Source organism: Geotrypetes seraphini, chromosome 2, assembly GCF_902459505.1.
Source record: "Geotrypetes seraphini chromosome 2, aGeoSer1.1, whole genome shotgun sequence".
Taxonomy (NCBI): domain Eukaryota; kingdom Metazoa; phylum Chordata; class Amphibia; order Gymnophiona; family Dermophiidae; genus Geotrypetes; species Geotrypetes seraphini.
The window spans coordinates 360,704,058-360,719,094 of NC_047085.1; the positions used below are offsets into that span (position 1 = coordinate 360,704,058).

A 15,037-nucleotide genomic window follows, 5' to 3' on the forward strand; every position below is an offset into this window, starting at 1 on the left:
GCTTGTGGAGCCTCATTAATAAATGTTAACCCTGGGATTCTCCTGGATTGGGCAGTCCAGTCACTGTTAATGTTTGCTGCTCTGTCCCCGGAGCAAATCACCTTTGGAAATCTGCAGCCATAAGAACATAAGAATAGCCTTACTGGGTCAGACCAATGGTCCATCAAGCCCAGTAGCCCATTCTCACGGTGGCCAATCCAGGTCACTAGTACCTAGCCAAAACCCAAGAAGTAGCAATATTACATGCTACCAATACAGGGCAAGCAGTGGCTTCCCCCATGTCTTTCTCAATAACAGACTATGGACTTTTCCTTCTGAAACTTGTCCAAACCTTTCTTAAAACCAGCTATGGATATTATCATGAGCAATCTGTCTGTGTTAATACATGTTAAAAGCCTTAAATGAAGATGTTGAATAACACAGCCCAGATAATCATCTGATGAGGTGTGTTCTTACTATACTACTTGACAGTCATATTAAAATAAGAGTGTTTTTGTGTAGTGCATCTGATAACAGTTTCCCACTAATTTTTGTACTGATTTAATAGTGAATGAACTGTTCTGCATATCTTTGATATCTCGCTGCCTCATTAGCATGGCTTTTGTATTAAAACTCTCCCAAGCTAGGTTGCGCACATTGAAAACACATTTCACATGGAAATTAGCTTGTGTATGTTATTGTTACTTTTAACACGTGCTAATATTTGTAATAGTACGCTCCTATACACTGGCCCCATTGTAAGTTCGTGCCTGCAAAATCTAGTTGCTGATTGGTTAGTAGTGAAACTCCCTTTTCTAATGGTCTTGAGATGCTTTAGTCTGATCACCACCACAGAATCCTACCAGTGAATTATTTCTTTCTATTTGACTCTTTGGTGTTCGTTATTTCATGTGCCACTGATTATGAGCAGAACAGACATAGCATTGAAATCCCATTAGATACCATCTGGTCATTTCATGGAACCTGCTTCCCATCTGTGTTCCCAAGTTGCCTGCAATGATGTGACTTAATAAATGTTTGCCGTATGTATTATTTTTGTTTCACTGTTCTGTTTTGCTCTGCACAGAAACTGAGTGGCCTCCTGTATTGTTTCTTTCAGCCAGTAATATTAAAATAGAGACTCAGAGTGATGAAGAGAATGGGCATGCCTGTGAAATGAATGGGGAAGAATGTGCAGAGGATTTACGAGTGCTTGATGCCTCAGGAGACAAACTAAATGGCTCGCACGGTGGCCACAGCGGAAAAGCTTTGTCAGGAGTTGGAGGTATTCGACTTCCTAACGGAAAACTAAAATGTGATATCTGTGGGATAATTTGCATCGGTCCAAATGTACTTATGGTACACAAAAGAAGCCACACTGGTAAGGCCTGGCACAGTTTTTACTTTAGTGGCTGCAAACATGCAGATATTGTGAGCATGCTCCAAGGTGACTGAATAAGCAGCAACTGTTGGCCTTCAAAAGGGTATACTGTGCCCTTCGGTGCCATTTTAGAAATTCAGCAGGCATGGCTTTTAAACATATAACATGTGGACTCTGCCCTGACAGTCCAAGAATAGCTGAGAGAGTCAAACTAAAACTTGAGTTGCTTTTCGTAGGAATTAATGTGACATACACAGAGTCTTTTCAGTCATTCTAATATTTGTAGCTTAGGACCCCAAAGTTGAAAAAATTACTTCTTAGAAATTAATGCTATAAATTATATATTAAAATTATGGTACTGTGAACGGTAGATTTAAGTAGACGACTTGCATTTTTATACAATGTGATGTAATATAACACTTTATTCATTATCACCTAGATTCTATAAATGGCGCCCAAAATTGGGCATGGACCCTAGATTTGTGCCCCAAATAATTGATATACTCTAATTATATTATTGTAGTTAGCAAGCATTTAATTGGCACTAATTATCATTTGGGTGCCGATCTAGCTACACACTATTCTGTAACAATGGGCACCTAAAGTGGATCGCATGCAAATCAAAAGGGAGGGGTATGGAAGAGGCATTTACGAAAAATGTACACAGTGTTATAGAACAGCGGGGATCTCCACCGAACTTGCACTCCAGGATTTACATCAGGTTCCAGCTGGTGTAAGTCTTTGTGCCCAAAGTTGAGTATGGCATGCACTTGGCACTCAAATGCCATTCTATAAAGAAATGCTCATCCTGGAATGCCCTTCTTAGAATAATGTTGAGCGCAAATTTTTAACAGTGCATAATTTTCTGTAACATTTATAGAATTTTCCCTATGTGATCCACGGTGGGTTTAGGGTTACATATGTGAAATAAGGTCTTCTGCAATTTGGTTTAGGGGAGTTGAGTTTGGTGGTTGCTTCAACTGCAAAACTTTGAAGTAGTCCAATTAATGCATGTATCGACTACCTTGTACTTATGTACATATTTATTCAATAAATGTATAGAAAATGTAAAATAATAGAAGTAATTTAAAATAATATGCATGATAAGAACACAATTATGTTAAAAAAATATGAAATTTCATGAAATTAGCTGGTGTTTCTAATCTTCGATTTGCAGTCAGTCAAGTTTCATGATCTTTGCATTCTGTAAACCAATGACGTTGTTTTACTAAGCTGTGGTAAAATCTGGTCTTAACATAGGACTTTCCCACACACTAAGCCTAGATTGTACATGGCATTTTTAGGGCTTTTTCTTTAGTTTTAATTGCAGTTTGTACATTAAAGTTTTCATTAGCTCAAGGTACTTAGGTACTTAGAAAAAATTAAGGGAGCACTTATCCCCCAAATTCTATAAATTGTGCCTAAAGGTAGCTGCTTACATCGGCACACCTAGCTGATGTAGGCACCTACCTTAATTGAAGAATAGGCTAAATCGATGCTGATAATTGGCACTCAACACCTCAGCACTAATTGGAGTTAATTGAAAGTAGGTGCCTGTTTGGTAGGCGTGTTTCTAGAACAGTTAAGTGCCTAGTTTAAAGTGCATATTAAAAAGTCAGTGTAGTTAGAGAACAGATCACGGGTGCATTTTTGAGTTAGATGCCTTTTTTTCAGTTAGGACCCATTGGGGGGCCTTACTTAGGCGCAGGCATTTAGGCCAAGAAAACCCTGGCATAAATAGGATGCGCTTAAATGTTAGAATGCTTAGCGCCGTCTAGGCATGATTCTGTAAGTTATAGAATCATGATTAGCGTGACTTAAGCATGCTTAGGCTGTGCTAAGTGTTCTAGCATTTAGGCACATCCCATAATACCCCAATGCCTGTGCCTAACTTAGGCACCCAATGCCTCCTAAATCAACCCTCCCTTGATCCATCCCTAACCACACCTACTTTTAACTATGCACTTTGCACTAGACACCTATCTGTTGTAGAATCACCCTTACCAAGTTAGGTACCTAACTTTCAATTAACTCCAATTAGTGCTAATTGAGAGATGTTGAATGCTGATTTATCAGTGCCGATTTAGCTTATTCCTCAATTAATTTAGGCACCTACATCTCCTAGGCACACTGATGTAGACTCCTAACTTTAGGCACTCTGAAGGCTCCCGTAATAACTCTGCATTATCTGGTTAGGACTTACTAAACTTAAAACACTAACCAGATAACCCAGGAGCTCCCATAGTCTGCTCATGATACACCCTCTCTGAAAAATATTTTTTAATGACTAGGTGATGCATGGGTTAGTGTGCACAACCAGACAAAATACCTCAAGAAACTTTAAGACATTTCTGCATAAGCTCGTTAGCGTGCACTGACTACACATGAAGGGCCTGATTCTGGAAATGGTGCCTGCCCCAGTAGGTGCCTGCAAAACAGATGTCTACCGTGTGCCAATCACCAGTAGGTGCTGCATCCAGAATTACATCTTATTTGTTTGTACACGTGCTTTAAATATAGGCCAGCATTTTACAGGCCTATAATTAGGGCATCTGACTTGCATCTACAAAAGCACCTAGGCACACCAATGGATGCCTAAGGCCACTTCCCGTGTAAGCCACACCTGCACCAGCCTTAGGCATCTGTAGGCGTGCCTAGATGCCTCAATAGGCACGAGTCAGATGCCTATATTGTAGGCGCCCTTCGCCACGTCGATATTTTTTTTTTAACGTGTATCCCAATTGGTCCATTAGCCTACAATTGGCCCTAAGGGCTTGATTCTGGAAACTGCACTTGCTGTGTTAGTCGCCTGCAAAACAGGCGTCTACCACATGTCAGTCATTGGTAGGTGCCATGTCCAGAATCGCATCTATTTATTTATATAGATGCCTTAAAAGTAGGACAGCATTTTACAGGCCTACATTTAAGGCATCTGACTCGCGCCTAAGACCACTTCCAGCCTAAGTAATGCCTCCACTGGCCTTAGGCATCTGTAGGCATGCCTAGATGCCTCTGTAGGCATCAATCTTTAAAAAAAAAAAAAAGTGCATCCTGATTGGTCCGTTAGATGGCAATAGGATGCCCACCGCTGCCTACAATCGGGACGCTGTTTCCAGAACCAGGCTCTAAGGGTCTGTTTCAATAAACAGTACCTAGCATCACTTAACTTGTAAGTGCCACTCCACATGGTTTTCAATCAACTGCACAGTGCTGTTTATAGAATCACACCTAGCGGCACCTAAGTAATCTGTTAGGTATCAGAGGGTGCCTTGACTTAGGTCACTAGGTGTCACTAGGTGTCATGCGGATACCCATGGACAAACCTAATTAGCAATTAAAATAATTTTTAATGGGTTTTTAATGACATGGTCAATTACCATCTTTGGGAATAATATGCAAAAGAGGGGATCACACTCTCAATACAAAATCAATTAACAAAATATAGTGTGAAAGCAATACTAATACAATATCAGTACCTATCTCTGCTGCAGGAGATACCTTTACACCAGGGGTCTCAAAGTCCCTCCTTGAGGGCCGCAATCCAGTCGGGTTTTCAGGATTTCCCCAATGAATATGCATGAGATCTATGTGCATGCACTGCTTTCAATGCATAGTCATTGGGGAAATCCTGAAAACCCGACTGGATTGCGGCCCTCAAGAAGGGACTTTGAGATCCCTGCTTTACACTATAAGAGTTACTCAAAGCAGCTCATAGACTCAGCAAGCATAGATGGCAGCCTTAGATGTCTAAGCAAACTCTGCTATACTAGAGCACAGAATCATATCATTGGCTGATATTGCCAATTACTATGCCATTTAACCCCTTAAAAAACAAATGAGTTACATGCAAATTTTAGTTAGGCATCATAAAGCATCCTAGCAGTGCCTAACATAGGTGCCATTTATAGAATCAGGCAGTGTATTGCAAACTGTGTGAAGCGGCACACCGGTGTGCCTCCTGAGATTTCAGGTGTGCTGCGGTACACTGGGGAAGAGGAAAGATGCTGGCGCCAGCTGACTGTCTACAGGATATGCCTCTCGCGAAGAGAGGCGCGTCCTGTAAGCAGTCTCCCAACGCCACACCTCTTCTCTCTGCCGGCCCTTCTCTCCAGCGCAGGTCCTTCTCTTGGTGCAAGTCCTGTTTGAAGGGATTTTGCGCATGCGCTGACATCGGCGCACATGATGTCATCACGCTGATGCCAGCGCACTTCCGGGTGTCTCGAGCCAAGGACAATAGGTTTAGTGTGCCCCCCCTCAAAAATGTTTGCGAGACACTGCCCTAAGGGCTTTAACTCCCTTTAGTAAAATGGCCCCAATGACCTTGATGTGTAATGTGAAAACTGCAGGTTTCCAGGTTAGCGTTGACTGTCTCCTTTCCCACTCAATTTTCTTGCAGCTAAGCATCTCCTGAAGTTCTTCTCTTGAGTAAGAAGGGCTTCCCTGACTATTTTCTCTGCCTTCTGGTGTCCTTCTTAGTTCTTTTTTCCATTCATGTTTGCAAATCTTACTATTACTTTCTGCGTATTACACTATATTACCTGTTGACATATGTCATTGTTCAGTCCTGTGCTGAAATAGTCACCCAAACTATTGAGACATTTATATCAGACCAGCTGTAGGCTCTAACATGAGCAAAATACCACTTCCTGAACCCTTAGCAGCACTAGTGTGTGTTCATTTCTCCTATAATGGAACTTTCCTAGTTCCTTAATGTCTAGTGTCCATTGTCCTGATGATATTTACATTGCTCTTATGTGACTGAATGACCTTGTCACCTGCTCCCCTTCATCCACCCTTCAAACTCCTGCCTCCTCACTAGTTTCTCAGCCTTGCTGCTGTTAGGAAATAGTGTTCAGCTCACCTGCTCTGAAGATCTGAAACAGCTCCTCTCCCCTCCTTATCATTCATCCACAATAAGGGGCCCTTGAACTAAAGTGTGCTATTTAGTTAAGGCGTTAATTAGTATGTGTTAACTGTTAGCACAGGAACATGGTAACCATTACATCACTGGCAGCACAGCGCATGCTTATTCACTTGCTAACTGAATATCCTGTTTTGGGGCAGGAAATGGGTGATGCATGGGGAGGGGCCTCAAGCCCTGATTAGCCAAAGACCCCAATTGGCTCAATCAGGGCCTTAGGCTTTTCCCTCTGTATCCCAGGATACAGAGAGAAGAGCCTAAGGCCCTGATTGGCTCAGATACCTAAGGTCCCTCCCCTTGAGAGGGCCTTAGGCATCTGAGCCAATCAGAGCCTTAGGCACCTCCCCGTGCATTGCATGATGCACCTAGAACATGTGAGACTGCATCCCTCCTGCTCCCAACTTGTGAAAAAGGTACCGGATGGGGGTGGGGGGGGGGGGGGGGGGTGGGGGAGGTTCGGTGGAACATCAGGTGGTAGGAGGGAGTGGGCATCCCTCCTGCCTTTTATTTTTGTGGAAGGGGAAGAGGGGAGGGGATGGTTCGACGGTGGGCTGCCTGGCGTGGGGAGGCCTCCATTGGCAGGAGGGAGTGGGCATCCCTCCTGCCATTTTTTCCTTATGCAGGGGGTGGAGTCTGCATGGTTGGAGGGAGTGGGCAAACCTCCTGCCTTTTTCACTGTCGTGTAGGGGGGGAGGGGGAGTCAGTTCCCAGTGCCAGTTCCGGTTCATTAGGGCGACATTGGAGAGGTCCATCATAAGGCAGGGATGGGGGGACATTTTCCTTTTCTTTTTATTGGGGTAGATATTATGCATGTGTATCATGTACAACACCTGTGCCCATTAAAAAAAATAGGGCTGAATATGGTTAGACAGTCACTTTTTTAGGATCGCTAAAACCCCTGGGGTTTTTTTGTGCATAGCCAAACGATGCTAGTGAATCAATCATTTAGCTAGTTTGCATGGGGTTTTAGCTCATTTGAATGGAGTGTGTGGCGCAGTGGTTGGATCTACAGCCTCAGCACCCTGGGGTTGTGGGTTCAAACCCCGCGCTGCTCCTTGTGACCCTGGGCAAGTCACTTAATCCTCCATAGCCCCAGGTACGTTAGATAGATTGTGAGCCCACCGGGACAGATAGGGAAAATGCTTGAGTACCTGATTGTAAAAACCGCTTAGATAACCTTGATAGGCGGTATATAAAATCCTAATAAACTTGAAACTTGAAACTTGAATGGCCGGATCGGAAAATGGGCGATCAAGGGGAAAGACACGCAGTAAGTCATTTTGTGCATTGGGTTGACAAATGCGATCATCGCTAAAGCAGTCAAAACTGGTTTAGCAACGATCACTAACTTTAGTTAGGGCCCAAGGTGGTAGCATTGTGGGAGGTGACAACTCCGTCAAAGCAAAACAATAGAAGCCGATAGCTATACTACAAGCACAAAGAACTATCACTTTATGCTTTATATTCTTTCACCCACAGGAAAGTTAGACACTTTTCAAACAGCCCAATTTATATGACAAATGACTTTAGGAAATTGCCCTTGTTTATATTTGTAAAATAAAATTTAATATTTAAAAGTATGATGTTCAACTAAGTGTTTTTATAGGACTGTTCTAGGAAAGAAGGTGTTCTAGAAAGAAGATGATCAAGATTGTTGAATTTAATTATTAAAATCTTGGGAAGGGGAGTGCTAGAGACTGGGAAGTTAATTGCGGAGAGGGCTCAAAGCTGATGGCTTGCCCAGGTCCCTAGTATCCTAGTGCTGGCTCTCCAACATTATAGCAGTATAGTCATTCGCTCATATTCCATATAGTTGTGTAATAGCTTTCAAGTGATGCTTTAGGGGTTTTTTAGTTTTTGTTGCATTTAAGAACTTATAGGCTGATATTCCGAAGGAGGTATTCATTTGCTGATGGGGAGTTCTCCTTGTATTCTTACTTCCTTTGTTCTCGACTCCGACCTTATCATGGTCCTTTGTTATTTGTATTCCTATGTTACTTGTAATTGCATATTTACATCTTATCTACGATCTCTTCAGTTAACTCCTGTTAACCGCATCGAACTTCACGGTGTACAGTGGTATACAAATAAAAGTTGACCCCTATCAATATGTTTTCAGAAATTATGTGGACAATATTAAGCCATTATAGAGGGAAAATTATCAATATGTACTACTGTTAAGTCATGTTATTTTACCGTTAACCTCAGTTATTAGTAACTAGATATTATTGCATAAAATAAGACTAGGGCTATGATAGCACAAGTCGGTGGTAAAATAATACATCATAACAAAAGTCCATACTGATAACAATGCCCCTTAAATTACTAGATGCATTGAGTCCAAACATTTGTTCTGTAATCAAGTTCTCATCCAAAATAATTTTATCCTGACTCTGGCCCAAGTTTTCATATTTCTGCTTCTGAGGAATGCTCCTCTCTCAATGTTCATAGTACAGTTTTAAAAGCAGTAGAAAATATTTTAAAATTCATGGAAGAGCTTCAACACAACTTTCAAAGAAGCGTGGGATGAACACAGAGGATCTAGAATCAGAAAATAATGGGCAGACTTGCATGGTCTGTGTCTGTATATGGCCGTTTGGTGGAGGATGGGCTGGGGAGGGCTTCAATGGCTGGGAGAGTGTAGATGGGCTGGAGTAGGTTTTAATGGAGATTTCGGCCTTTGGAACCCAAGCCCAGTACCGGGTAGAGCTTTGGATTCTTGCCTAGAAATAGCTAAGAAGAAAAAAATTTAAAAAAAAATTAAAATTGAATCAGGTTGGGCAGACTGGATGGACCATTCGGGTCTTCATCTGCCATCATCTACTATGTTACATGTTACTATGTTATCGAGTATAGGCCAGTGATTCTAATGTCGGAACATTGGCGATAAACATTCATGATATAGATTCCTAAAACTATGAAGGGGCCTCACATTTAATCCAAATCTTTTCATGAATATATACTAATGAATCCATAAAAGACTGAGTGTTTCTGTGATTACTGAGCATAACCCTTTTGACATGAAATTATTTTGTTTGACTAATCATGGAAAAGGCAGACAGGATGTGATCATGAAAGTACTTTTCTATAACTGGGTGCTCATCATTACAAAAGCTGCTGCTTTTGCAAGTAAATGTACACTCACACAAGTACATGTCAGCAAAGTGACTAAGCTCGGATTCTCAAACTGGCGCCAATTTTCTAGATGCCATAGGCTCCCATACCTCAGTTAAAAATGCCATCTATATGGTGTTTGTAAATGAGATTTTAGGGGCATACCAGTTCCTAGAAAATCGGTGCTGGAATCATGCCTACATAGTGCTTTTGGCCACCAAACGCCAAAGTGGGCATGACCAGTGATGAACATGGTGTTTGGTGACCTAAAGTGCCTATGTAGGCATGATTCATGTGAAGATAGATGCTGGGAATGTAGGCTCTGAAAACCCTGGCCTACATTTCTGGCACTTATCCTTCACATTGGCGCAATTCCGAAACCGGTGCCAATGTGTGATTGGCATGTGTGTGGCGGCTGCCGATATCGGTGCAGATTCGAGAATCTAGGCCTATGTGCTACTTTGTAATGTGCCTGTAAGTAGCATGGTGTGTACGTGCAAAGGGGCATTCGCATGGGAGGAGCATGGGCAGTGCTGCCATTTATGTGCAGCTTACAGAAAGCTGTAAATTAATGCACCCTTGTGGCATTTAGGTGACTGCAGTTAGGCCGGGTCTATAGCTGGTATAAATGAAAGCATGTAAATGTAAGGTGTGGCAATACCAGATTACGCTAGCATTTTATAATGGAATTTAAGTGCCCAGACGCATGTATAGAATAGGCTATCACCGCGTGGAATCAGGGCATCTAAAAGGAGGCGCCCACTTATAGAATTGTTCCCTGCGAGATCCTTTTACTAAGGTTCACTAACAGATTTAATGCAAGCTAATAAATTAGTGTGCATTAAGTGCTATGCAGCCCATAGGTATACAATGGGCTATATGGCATTTAGACCCAGATTCTATAAATGGCACTTATGTGCTGAGTAGTGTAGCATTTAGACATGATTCTATAAAAGCTAGGCGCACTTAATAGAATTACAGCTAGCAGTACCTAAAGTGGTCTTAGGCGTTGATAGGCATCCCAACCTTAGGTGCACCATATTTATGCCAGTGTTTTCTTGACCTAAATACTGCCACCTAAGTCCAAAACAGGCACCTAATGTAAAACACGCCCACGATCCTCTAACCACTCCTACTTTCTGATAGGCTCATACCAAGTTAGACATTTATCATCTAATTAAGTGCAATTAACATTGATTATAAGTTGTTAATTGCCAATTATCAGCACTGATTAAGCTTTTTAAATAATTAAGTTAGGCTCCTAGATCGGCTTGGTGCGCTGATCAAGGCATCTAACTGTAGGCATCATTTATAGAATCAGGGTCTTAGTGCACATCTTAGTAAAAGGATCCCTGAGTATCTTAAAGCAGAAAGAAAACCATGCATACTAATAAAGCATACTGTGGTACAGAAACTGCCCTTTTTTATGTGTGCTTGTATTAGCACTCACAAAGAGCTTTTCTGGGAAATAAAACTTGAGATGTGACACTTTAAAAGTATTTCCCCAATGAGGTCAGTGTTTATTTGATATAATCCCTGGAATAAATTCACACAGAAAATCCAATACAACAGCATTTAACTTTTAAAAAGGAGACTATGATAACCTGAGGAGAATGGTAGAAAAGAAACTTAGAGGATCAGCTACAAAGGTCAAAATTTTATATCAGGCATGGATGTAATTCAAAAATACCATTCTGGAAGCTCAGACTAGACATATTCCATGTATTAAAAAAGGAGGAAGTAAGACCAGTGTGGTTAATGGGTGAGTTGAAGGAAACTATTAGAGCTAAAAGAGAATTCTTCAGAAAGTGGAAGAAGGATCTGACTGAAAATAATTGTAAACAGTAAAAGGAATGTCACGTCAAATGCAAGGCGTAATAAGGAAGGCAAAGATAAACCTTGAAAAGAAGACTGTGCTGGAAGCAAAAACACCCAGTAAAAATCTTTTTTAGGTATATTAAAAACAAGAAGCCAGGAAGAGAATCAGTTGGACTGCTAGATGACCAAGTGGTATAAGGGACTCTCAGGGAAGACAAGACTATAATGGAGAGATTAAATTAATTTTTTTTTTCCATTCTGCACTGAGGAAGATGTGGGAGAGTTACTGGTTAGAGAATGACAAGGGGAAAAATCTGTTCCTGTCACCGCCCCATCCCCAGCCCACCGTCCCCTTCACCGCCCCATCACCACCATTCCCTTCACTGCCCCATCACCGTCACCGCCATCCCCTTCACCGTCACTGCCATCCCATTCACCGCCCCGTCACCGTTCCCGCAGCATCTATATAAGCCTTAGTACTGCAATATTTAGCTTATTCCTTTCTTATAAATCAAAGTTCTGGCTGCTGAACTAGAGAAAGAGATGTTCAGCTGGCAGGGCTTTGTTTATAAATTTTTATCAACACAACAAATATACTACTTTATCCTAAAGCAAAAAATAAATAAATAAATAGAATTTTTTTTTCTACCTTTGTTGTCTGGTTTCTGCTTTCCACATCTTCTCATTCAATTCCTTCCATCCACTGTGTGTCTTCTCTCTGTGTCTTCCATTTGCTGTTATTGTGCCTTTCCCTTCACCCCCCCCCCCAATTGGTCTAGCATCCATCTTCTTCCCTCCACTCCCCCATAGTCTGGCATCTGTCTTCTTCCCTTCCAGCAGTCTTCTCCCCACTCTGTCTTCCACATTTCCCTTCAGGGTCTGTTCTTCTCTACCCTCTTTCAATGTCTGTTCTATTCCTTTCTATCACCACCCTTCTCTCCCTCCTTCACCATCTGTTCCTTTCTACCACCCTTCAGCTCCTCTTGCATGGCTTATCTATCTACCTCCATCCCTCTTATTTTCGTGGCACGTTACAATGTAATTTGTGCAAGCCGCTGGAGCCTGCGAGTTCGGTCCCTGTCCTATCCCCACAAACCATCTCGCTTCTGTGTTCCTATTTTCTCCATTTCTAATATCTCCCCTATGTATCTGGCATTGCCCCCCTCCCCCGTGTCCATATACCATCCCCATGGCATGTCCCCTTTATGTCTCTGTCCCTATGCCCCATGCACATAATTTCCCCTCTTTCTGTTACCTTCCTGTGTCCAGATTTCCCCTATCTTCCTCTTCCATACCAGTGTGTCTCTTCTTTTCAACCCCATCTAGCTTCTCTCCCTCTTTCTCCCCCCCCCCTGCTTCCAGCATCTGGATCACCTGCCTGTCCTCCCCTTTCTTTCCTGCTGTGGGTTTCTTTCTTTCCCTCTTCATCCCCTTGGCCCAGAATCATTTTCCCTTTCACTCCCTCCTTCCTAGTGTGAGCTGGGAACACGCGCGGTCCAGCAGCCCCCACCCGCCCGATTGCAGCGTTTAGCCAGCTCCCTCCCTCCACCTCACCTTATATGCCGAGTTTGCTGGCTTTCTTTATCCTGAGCCGCACGCGTTCAAATCAGTTAGCTTAGCAGGGTTTAAGAAAAGTTTGGATACTTTCCTAGAAGAGAAATCCATGGCCCTTACTGAGATGGCTTGGGGAAATTTCTTATTCCTAGGATAAGCAGTATAAAATCTGTTTTACTACTTGGGATCTAGCTAGGTACTTTGGACCTGGGTTGGTCACTGTTGGAAACAGGATACTGGGCTTGATGAATTTTTGGTCTGTCCCAGTATGGCAAGTCTTATGTTCTTATATCACTTCTCCCAACAACAAAAAAAGACATAGCCCAGCTCTATTGAAGCAAGCATCACCAAAGCATAAGATACATCTCTCAATGACTGAGAGATGGGTCAAAATGCCTGAGGCAAGATCAAGAGATTACTCCATGTTTAGGTCTCTGTTATAAGGATTTTCCCAGATGCCACAAACCACAACTAATATTGATACCTAAGAAAATAAAAGATTTAATGATATTTTGGTGTTTTGGCGATGATGAGCAGTATCATATTATCATATTTATAGTAAATAATTGGGAAGATCTCTTGTTGAGTAAGTGATTTGCTAGGGTGTTGTTGAGGACTGTCGGTTGCTTGGGTATAATTCTGGAATATCAAACTTAAAGAAAAGTGGACAAATCACATGCTTATATTTGTACAGTTAACGTAGATCTGAATATTGAACAATAAAGAATGGATCAATTCCTTGAGATCCTGCTAGGTACATGTGACCTGCCTGGGCTGTTGGACCTAATGCAACCTTTGCTCTGACCAAATATGGCACAGCTTGTATTCTTATGTTCTTATATAATTTTATGTTCATAATTTTCCCAATAGGTGAGGACAGACGAGTCGAATGAGCTCTCAGTAAACCTTCTGTTTTTACTCCCCCATTTCTTCTACCTCTTCTTCATCATCCATCTGTTACCAAAGGTCCAATACTCCACTTTTTCCTTTTATTTTGTTGATGTCTTATGTTATTGTAAATTATTTCAGGTTTTTTGGCATGGTTTAATAGTTAGGGACTCCATAATCCATATGTGTTAATAAAGGATTGTCATGTCACAGGACTAAACATAGTCTTTGAATCTGATATAATTACCCTTTTATACACAGACTTCTGTGTGCTCAATCTGTGCATCTTGATTACTTTAATGTAGTTTATTGATCAATGGCTGCTGTCGTATTTACAGGTAGAAATTTGGGATTATGTGTCAAACTTTTGGATCTAGGTGCCCAAATTCTACCCCTTTGAAAACTGGCTGGAGTTGAGAAGTCTAAAATTAGGTGACTATGAAGTTGGATTCAGGGCTGGGAAATAGGAAACGGGAATGGGGGATTTGTATACTGCCCTTTTGTGGCTTTGGTATTTCAAAGCTTATATTCAAAGTGGTGGGCTCTGGAGGATAATATGACTTGCCCAAGGTCACAAGGAGCAGCACTGGGATTTGATCTCACACCATAGGCATAGAAGGATACCATATTTTTTGCTCCAAAAGACACACTTTTTTCACTCCAAAAAAGGGGTGGAAAAGTGGGTGTGTCTTATGGAGCGAATACACCTTTCTGGAGGGGGGGGAAGGTGTATTTGCTCCATAAGAATACACCTTCCCCCCCCCAACGGTACCTTTTTAAAAGTTGTGGTGCTCTCCTGCCCGACGGCTGAGTTCCAAAGATAGCCCAGGAGAGCACTGCAACTTTATAAAGGTACTGGGGCAGCTTCGGACTGGTGGCTTCAGGTGCGGGTAGCTTTGGGCGGGCTCCTTTGATGCGCTGGCTTCTGACTGGGCTGCAGGCCGGAAGTTTCAGGTGCAGGCGGCTTCGGGCAGGCTCCTTTGATGCAACGGCTTCTGACTGGGCTGCAGGCAGGAGGCTTCAGGTGCAGGGGCATCAGGCGGGCTCCTTCGCTGTGGGTGGCTTCGGGTAGGGAGAGATTCTGGCTGTGGGCTGGCTGCTTCGTGTGCGGGTGGCTTCGGGCTGCGGGCGGGCTGCTTCAGGCTGCTTAGCACCAGACGTACCAGATCACCAGATGTACCCTTCTGTAGAGGAGGAAATCTTTTTTCCTTGGTATTTCCTCCTCTACAGGGGGGGGGGGGGTGCATCTTATGGACGGGTGTGTCTTATAGACTGAAAAATACGGTACTTCTTTTAAATATGCATTAACATTTACATGCCAATTATTTGTGTAAATCATTTGCCCATATGTTACACCTCTATTTACACGCAATGTTGTCTAT

The 15,037-nt window shown here is 42.4% G+C and overlaps 1 protein-coding gene across 14 annotated transcripts in view; it reads left to right on the top strand.

Annotated features, from left to right (window-relative positions):
* IKZF1 (IKAROS family zinc finger 1) overlaps positions 1–15,037 on the top strand; it is a 245,193-nt gene that overhangs the window by 151,594 nt on the left and 78,562 nt on the right. For 7 of the 14 annotated variants that reach the window (XM_033930481.1, XM_033930483.1, XM_033930482.1 and 4 more), the window contains one exon: positions 1,100–1,360. The exons of 4 other annotated variants lie outside the window; for them this stretch is intronic. In XM_033930481.1, coding sequence (XP_033786372.1) covers positions 1,100–1,360 — 261 coding nt within the window. The remainder of the gene's footprint in view (positions 1–1,099; positions 1,361–15,037) is intronic. 3 more of the 14 variants (XM_033930488.1, XM_033930489.1, XM_033930491.1) reach the window with 1 other exon arrangement.